This window comes from Protomyctophum parallelum, assembly GCF_964188405.1.
Source record: "Protomyctophum parallelum genome assembly, chromosome: 9".
Classification (NCBI taxonomy): Eukaryota; Metazoa; Chordata; class Actinopteri; order Myctophiformes; family Myctophidae; genus Protomyctophum; species Protomyctophum parallelum.
In genome coordinates, this window is record NC_139706.1 from 2,039,956 (window position 1) to 2,049,308 (window position 9,353).

A 9,353-nucleotide genomic window follows, 5' to 3' on the forward strand; every position below is an offset into this window, starting at 1 on the left:
GTGTAAGCAGCTGTAACTCTTCTATTGACTGGCTCTGGGTTAACCAACAGGCCTTGAGCGTGACACTGTTATTATTGCCCTACCACCAGTAGATCACAAAGCCTGTGCAGGTAGACCACATGTCCCTATTATATATATATAATTGTAATATATACTTTTTTTTATCTGCCATTTGAATTAAGGTGACTTGTTTGATTGACATCAAAAGGGCATGTCAGCTCAAACCCACAAAGCAATACTTGTGAGTGTTGCGCACAAGCGTCAGAATTACAAAGTTATATACAAAAAACCCTAACAATTCCATTTCCCCATTCCATGTGTGTTTGTCTTATATGTAACGCCCCCTCAGGTACAGTTTAAACTATTTTCAGCAATGGAATAATATTATTTTTTTGCTGGGTAGATCTTGTTGAGCTGGTCATTTTGAAAGTAGCTCTCAAGTCAAAAATGTGTGGGCACCCCTGCTGTAGTGTATACAAACGAGAGTCACGAGTGTGAACGTAATCATCAACACCTAGATGCAGCTAGTAAGATGTTAAATGACCGTTGAGCCGATTCTACTCTATGGCTCCGAGACATGGACAATTTCAAAGAAACTAGAGAAACGGTTGGATGGCTCTTACACCCGCCTTCTAATGAGAGCGCAAGATCTGTCTTGGAAGAGCCGCCCATCGACTAATCTAATTCCCTGTGTTTCTTCACTGGTCCGATCCAGAAGAACACAGTTTGCCGGCCACTGCCACAGAGCTGACAATGAGGTTATATCTTCCCTTCTTCTCTGGAGTCCTGCCTCAAAGCAGACCAGAGGTATAGAAAACTGTCGTTCCCTGATGTCATCGCTATAGGGACACATGCATCAGTAAGCAGGAACTGGGGATGGCAATGAAGGACCTGAAAGTCTGGTGTGGCATTGTGAAATCCATGATCTCGACCGCGGTCGTAAAAATTATGATGATGAGATGCAGCTACTGTACAATACAAATGTTGCTAAAATAGGACATTTTAGGACAAGGTTATTCTTCATGAATCATTACACATCATGGCCTTGGTGTGATGAGCATGTGATGTGATGTGAGCATGTGATGAGCATTTTGTGTACTGTTCACAAGAATGAAAAGTAGTCTCTGTTACTTTCACTTACGTGGGCGTTGTTATACAGAGAGCAGTGCAGACACCTGATACCACTGAACCCAGGGACCTCCTCCAGACTCTTGCCAGGAATTGTCAATTCCGTACAACGTTGGTAATGTTGTTAATGGGTCTAATGGTGGCAGTTAACCCACCGTAGCCTCTGGCACTGTTTAAAAAGGAAACCCACTAATGGATATTCAGACAGGTTGGTTCCCCTGACGGCATGCGTGTCTGAAGGCAGAGACATGTTTATAGATCCAATTCTATCCTCAAACTAGAAAAAGTGCCCTTCCGGGCACAGGTCTCCACCAGGTTATCCACAGATCCGTGCAGTTAGAGGTAAAAACACTTTTCGGCCAGTTATAGCGCCACCTTGAGGCTGAGTTGAAATTGTTCATGTGGCATTTCGTCCTCGGCCTAGTGGGAATGTGGGTGCACAATTTCACGGAAATCACGCGATGTGTTCATGATTTGCAGCATTTTGTTTGAAACTGAGCACTCCTGTGAACTTTGGAAGCCAATCTTAACCAATCAGGATGGAGTGTGATAAATCTGAAAGACCCGTTTCGTTGAATGGCTCTAGAGAGACTGTGTACCAATTTGCGTGATGTTTGGACAAAATCTGTAGGTGTACTGTGCAAAAACTTGTTTTGCACAAAGCGGCCTCTTGGTGGCGCTATAACAGGCCGTTGTGGAAAGTTTGGGGCAGAGGTTCATCGTTGGCATCCAGGGAGTGTGTGTGCAAAATTTGGCATCGACCGGGTTAACGGTGAAGTTTTTGCACAAAGCGGCCTCTTGGTGGCGCTATAACAGGCCGTTGTGGAAAGTTTGGGGCAGAGGTTCATCGTTGGCATCCAGGGAGTGTGTGTGCAAAATTTGGCATCGACCGGGTTAACGGTGGGCGAGATTAGCCTGTCACGGACACACACACGGACGGACGGACGGACGGACGGACGGACACACAAACGGACGGACGGAGTGCAAAACATACTCTCCCCACATGCCTTCGGCCTGGTGGAGACAATAACTTAAGACCTTCAAAACAGGTTTGCCTTATTGAGAGGAAAGATGTTTACAATATATCTCTGCTAGTCGGGAAGAAATCACCTACTGTATAACTCCAAAATGTTAATTTGTCAGGAAATTTAAAAAGTTTACATTTTAAGGAAATGAAGAAAACTTTAGATATTTTGAAAACAAGGCAATACTGCCTCATCGAAGTTGGTGTGGTGACTTTATATGTTGTCAATGACTTCACTCTGTGTGATTCCAGAGTGATTCCAGTGCTGCGTTACAACATAACACTATATTAAATGAGTGGTTCCCTTCTCTAACAGGCCTCTCTACATTTGTGTGACTCATAACCTGGTACTTTCCATCGAGAGAATGGAGAATGTAGGGTTGTGGAATTGAAGGCACAAGGGCAAACACAAGCCTGGGATCAAAACAAACATCTTATTGGGCCATTATTTATGCTGGACAGTTATTCAACGCAGAGGGGAACATTTTAGAGGTAATTGCTTCTCACTTGTGGGCATGTCCTACATGTGAAGGACAATGCACATTAATATTATGTATTATCAGTAAATCCACATGCCTCACCACCATACGTAGTAGGTATGGCACCGCCATAGTCCCGGCACACAGGTGCACATCCAACTATCATTTAATTACAGTTTGTCAGGGGAAACATTGTATAATTGCAAACTACGTACTACGTACGTATACTGTAGAATACACCCCTGTGCCACCAGGATCTTTACCCCTGTGCCACCAGGATCTTTACCCCTGTGCCACCAGGGTCTTTACCCCTGTGCCACCAGGACCCGTCTCATTCTCTCCGTATTGGACTGCCTCCACTCATCCACATATAATCATTCCATTACAAGGCCTGTGTCCTGATAGTTGGGGAATATTAGATACCATTTGGGACTGATGATGATAGCCCTGTCAGATGCACGTATACAGCAGACATGCTGGGTCCATTGTATACTGTATAGCTATAATTACTACATAATTGGATGTCTATGTGTGTTTGTGTGGCTGTGCGTGCATTGCAAAGACAGATGAAGGCTAGTGCATGTATGCATGCATATCGTGTGTGCACAACTTTGCATGCATCGCTTTACCATAGATTTGCATTTGCTGATTTTATTTTTTCCCACTGGAAAGAAGTCCTGGACTTTATTATTTTATACTCAAATGTTTTACACATTTTAACCAACATATATAATATGTCAGGCAGACCAGCTAAATCCAAAATGTTAAAACAAAGCAATACTGCCTCATCAAAGTTGGTCTTGTGACTTCATTGTCAGATACTTGCATTTGATATTCTTCTCACCACTCTCACTACCCCAATCTTCATTGATAAGAATAGCTGACAATGGATCTCCAAGCTGCTCTACCGCAGGGGAGAGGGCAAAACCAGCTAACTCCACTCGCTCTGGTGGAGTCACGCACACTAAAGGAACTTATTACTTACAGTAATTTAATAACGGTTTTCCAGTAACTAGTAATATAACTGTCACATTTTTTAGTAATACTATTACATTTACTATTTTCCAAAAGTAACTAGATCACAAGCTTTTTACGAGCCTTGGTGGTACTGGCTTGGGATGGAGTTGCTTCGCAGGCTGCTGATCCGGTCTATAGACGTCCGGAACAAACTGGGTATAGTGTGAGATTTTTGGGGGACAAAAGATGCAATTACTGGAGGGCGCGAGAAAACAAAATGCACTTTTGTCAGGGAGTAATAATATATAAACTAATAATATTACTTAAAAAAAAGTAACTAGTATCTTACCGTATTAGTATATTACAGTTTTTAAGTAACTGGCCAGGCCAAGGGGGTAGATGGGTGCGTGTCTTCTTGGAAATGTTTCTGGCAGTGCTGGATGATGAGTAAGGTGTGGGGTTACAGCACACACACGCTGCAGAGAGAGACAAACACAGTGTTTGTTAGTGCGGTTTGTCCCAGTGTGATTATACCCAGCAAGATGAATGGTTACCACTGACACAAAATGAAACATGGCCTTACAGTCTCATACTCTCTCATAGTAATACAATTTACTGTGGTTCATGTGTCGAGAAGTGGACAACTTGGAACAACGGAAGTACCACAAACACTTGGTATTATGATTTATGTGAGATTATTTAGAGTGCATTTCTGATGAAATTGTCAGTCTCTCTCTAATGTGCTGTGTATAGTAAGAGGTAATGTGATGTGACACTGCAGCTCATGACCATTTAGTGGCCGAGCCATCCATCCTTCCATCCCCTCTTCAACCGCTTATCCGTAGTCGGGTCGCGGAGGCAACATCTCCACCAGAGTGTTCCAGACTTGTGATTTTTACTGTTATTGCCACCTCCCAAATCATGGCATAGGCCTGTAACAGTATCCTGGCGTTATGGCTGGTAGGGTTATTGTGTTTAATTGCATACTCTGTTCACAATTAAGACACTTTGCCTACGTTTAGCCATGGCATCCCTATTTTGAGAAAATTGAGATCATTACATTTTACAGCTGCTCTACAAGCTCACAAATTGCGTGTTGCATGTTCATTGGCTATTTTCACTATTAGTCGTAACTTCATAAGTATAGGGGTTAAGTGGTTAAGTGGTTAACCCATTGTGGACTTAAACGTTTTCTGAAAAACCTGTTTCTATGTCAGTGGTGCTCAACCTTTTTCATGTCAAGGACCCCCAGAATTATCTGTAATCCCCCTCCCCCTCCCGAAGCAAAGATTTGAGTTAAAAACGTTCGCTCTGAAAGAATATATATTCAAAGATTTGCGCAACATTTTCAAGATTGAATCTGCTATTTCTCAATAGCTTAAAGCATAGCATAATGCTTAAGACACCAACAGGGGGTTCCCGTCCAGAACGGGTTGAGAAATGACTAAATTATACTGTATATCTGAAACATTACAACAGTAAGGGGTCTGTTTATTCACACTTACAGTACAGGTCACACGTTATGCATGTGTGACACATGTTTAAGAACACCCTAAGGGTGAATAACGGAGCTCTTATACTATTTCTTTTTGTGACAAAGTGCCGTAGCATCATCAGCGTTCCACAGCAGTGTGATGCATGGTGGGTCTATCCCAGCTGTCACAACACTCTAAAAAGAGGAACTTGTGTTATTGAGCAAAGAGCTGCGCACGGAACAGACTTTTTCAGACCACATTAATTTGGCTTGCGACATGTTTTATGGTGATGGTGTAACCCCATGCATGCGCTGGAGTGTGTGTGTGTGTGTGTGTGTGTGTGTGTGTGTGTGCTATTTTATTTTGTTTTACTTTTACTTGTTTTTTATTGAATAAAACACAACATGTTAAAGTTCTATATTCTCATAGTGATCACTGGCGTATAGTTGTTTGCTCAAGTACTGGGTCTCTCCTAAATAATTTTTTTTCAGGCCAGGATACCAATGTTATCCAATCAGGAGAGAGAACCCCACAAAGATCGATCATCAGCTTAAAACCCATTTTGGGGCGGGAACCCCTTTTGGTGTTGGCATTATGTTATGCTTTAGCTATTGAAAAATAGCAGATCTACAAGCTCATAGCGCGCCACCGAGTGGCGCGCTATGAGCTTGTAGTTCTGCCATTTTTGAAAAATCGAAGAACGAATGACATAGAAAAATCGAAGAACGACATAGAAACATAGCTTTTTCAGAAAACTGTCAGGATATAGAAGACATTCTTAGAATCTGATCTCACTTCGTTCGTCCTGTTCGCCCAGTATGAGCTCTCTCTCTCTCTCTCTCTCTGCTGAATGGATGAAATTGGTATCCCAACCTGAAGATATATGTTCTGTTTACTAAAGAGGTGGAGAGACGGGGAGAGCCCTGAACAAACACTCATGATTGCTATTGGATTATAGAGATGATGAATACTTGTCTAACCCATTCTATTGGATTATAGAGCTAATGAATACTTATCTAAAAGAATCTATATATAGAATAACACGTACACTCCCTTAAGTGTTTTTCCAACAGTCCTATATCAACATATGTTGTGCAATTCCAAGGAATGTCCTTCAATCTCGCATAAAACATCATCGCCTCGTTAGCGTCATTGTACCACATCTGCCCGTTGTCTTCTCGGCCATGCCGTGCCTCGTGTTATTGAAGACATTATACTATTGATTTCAACATCTGCTTAATGTTACTGTGAGCTGATGATATCACACGCAGGACAGCAGGATAATTGCAAGATGTTGTTTTTCATGGGTTTATAATATATGGGTGGGTGGGTGGGCGTGCGTGCGTGCGTGCGTATGCGTGTGAGTGTAGGCCATTTAAACCTGTTCCTTCTCAGCACCGGTTCTGACATCGATCCGGACTGTAATGTTTCCATTAGGGCTGCAGGGAAAATGTGGACAAAATATAATTATCACGATTTCTTTGACCAAAATACCTCGATATTGTGATAATATTGTTATTGTAGCGATAATCTCATTTTCTCACAGATAGTGGAGCGTTCTTCCGGGGTGCTTCAAAACGCCACTCCGACTCTCCAACTTCCATTGAAACGAAGACTCGTCCGCCCCTTATAGCAGTGTTGATTTTGACAGCAAATTTAGGTTTTAGTTTTAGTCATAGTCTTTGGAATAAAACTTAATTTTAATAGTTTTAGTCACATTTTAGTCACCTGAAATGTTCTAGTGTTAGTCTAGTTTTAGTAGACTTTAGGGCTCCATTTCGTCACCGCTAAACCCCTTATCCCTAAACTTCTTTTAGGGAGTTTTTTATTTTATTTTTTGTTAAAAGAAAGAAAAAGGGGGTTTCCCCCACCCCACAGGTTGAACAGCAAGACAGATACAAGATTACAATACATCAAAAATAATCATAATAGTAATAATAGTAATAATAATAATAATAATAATAATAATAATAATAATAATAGTAAATAAGGCGAGACAGATATTTTACCATTGGAAAAATCTAATTAAAAAAAGAGAAAATAACAGAGATGTTGGCATGATTTAAGTTTTTCTAGTGCTGTGGATAAGACGTCAAGTGTGTTTTCTTGTGCCCCATTGGATAGAGCTATAGAGTTATTTCTTTTACTATTTTGCAAAACCTTTTTGAATAGTTAAAATGGCCAGTCTCACAACGTGTCAATGTAGATTGGCTAGTTGAACTATTAAAAAATGCTTTTCAAAATAGTAGGCAAAGAAGTTTAGGGATAAGGGGTTTAGCTGTGACGAAAATGGAGCCCTAAATATCATAAGATTTTAGTCGACTTGATTTCAGTCGGCCTGAGCCAGGCCTGCCCTCTCTCCTTCATAACTCCATGGCCTGAGTGACAGCCTCGTGGCTGCTCTAACTCTGTATATAGCTTATTAGTTTTCATTCCCAGAGCCTTAGCAACAGGGAAACATTTACACCCACGTACAATAGTAACACTCCATCACAGCCCGCCATTAATTAGGGCACTGTTTGTTTGAATGTTTCGTGAAGGAAATAAGGCATTGTTGATAGAGGAGAGGAGCGAGGTGGTGAAGACGCTTCCTGGGCCAGCTGCTAATTCTCTCTCTCTCTCTCTCTGTGTGTAAGAGTGTAAAATTAAACCAAATGGACTCTTAATGGTCATTTTTACACTTATAGGAGGCACTGAACCTGTTCCTCTTTCTTCAGATCGCAGGCTTCGTCAACGCCATGGAGCCGTCCGCCGACGACAAGCACAACCTGACGGCGTTCCGTTTCTATGCCTTCAACCCCATCGTGGACCCGTGGGTCTTCATCATCTGCCGCAAGTCCGTGTTCCGTCACCTCTGGTCCCTGCTCTCCTGTCGCTTCACCAGGGACGCCATGAAGGCCAAGGCTCACCACGCCCTGTCTCTGCCGTCGGACATCTGCACGCTGCAGAACACCTCGCTCATGTCCACAGCTCCGCGGTCCAGCACGGACACCGGCCTTCCTCTGTGACGAGGGTTTCAACGGTCGAAGGGTGCGGAAGACTGTGATATTTAAACAAGACTATGTCTCACTGTATACCTGCTCAGTGGCCTTGTGGGTAGAGTGTCCGCCCTGAGACTGGGAGGTCGGGGGTTCGATCCCCGGCCGGGTCATACCAAAGACTCTAAAAATGGGACCCAGTGCCTCCCTGCTTGACACTCGGCATCAAGGGTTTGGATTGGGGGTAAGTCCCTGCGACATACTAGCGTCATGTCCAGGGGGTGTACATCAAGCTGCCTCACGCTACAGAAACAGGAGATAGGCTCCTGCCCTATGGGCCTCATGGCTACAGAAACAGGAGATAGGCTCCTGCCCTATGGGCCTCATGGCTACAGAAACAGGAGATAGGCTCCTGCCCTATGGGCCTCATGGCTCGGCAAGGCTACTTACTTACTTACTTACTTATGTCTCAATGCTCCGCTAGCCACCCCTAGATGTTTGTGTTGGTCCTCACACTCGAGGTAGTATTGTACACTCCAGGTAGTATTGGGATGCATTATTGTTTGGGACCAAAGTGTAGGTTGGCAGGACATGGCCAAAATCTCCTGGACATAATCTTCCGTGCAAGGTTTGCATTGTAACCGGAGGGTGGCGCTGGCTATAGAGGAACAGTCATGCCAGGGATCGCCCACTCCTCCGGAGAGCGTGAATGTGCTCACCAAGTTTCATGGTAATCCGTCCATTCGGTGTCTTATGTGTGCAATATTTGCCTGTAGCGTATAGCGCTAGAGGGGCCACAGGGAGGCAGAAATCAGTATAGCGCTCATCCTGAAGGAGAATGACACGGGACATTCCACGGCTTATCTAGTCTAGCCTTTATTTACAAGATACTTTGTTGTTTGGGACCAAATAGCTGCGAAGGACCAACGAACGAACGGACTCACCGACGTCAGCATCCTTATCTTAGATCCTCCGCTGAAAACGCTGGACCAAACATGGCGTTCTTGGTCGCTCGGCGGGGTCAACACTGAGAGGCAATGACTTCAGAATGTATACCAGACTGAGGAACCGGCACCATAGATAGGCAGTCAAACTGTCATGTCACCAAACACTCATTAACAACATCATGCATCCCTGAAAGAAAGCATATCAGCCCCTGCACTGAAAACAAGAAAGAAACAAGACAATTTTGCAAAGGAATGCGTTTGTGCTTATAAGCATGCCCTACAAATGAACTTGCACTAGATCTTAAATGCGTATGCTTTGTTCCATTAAAGATGCAATCCATATCATCCCCCCCCCAAAACATGCT

General features: G+C 43.3%; 1 protein-coding gene across 1 annotated transcript in view; it reads left to right on the forward strand.

Moving 5' to 3' along the window:
- Positions 1-8,250, forward strand: part of ptgir (prostaglandin I2 receptor) — a 32,105-nt gene extending 23,855 nt beyond the window's left edge. The window contains exon 2 of the mRNA XM_083772614.1: positions 7,781-8,250. Coding sequence (XP_083628740.1) covers positions 7,781-8,071 — 291 coding nt within the window. The 3' untranslated portion in view covers positions 8,072-8,250. The remainder of the gene's footprint in view (positions 1-7,780) is intronic.
- The last annotated feature ends 1,103 nt before the right edge of the window (positions 8,251-9,353 follow it).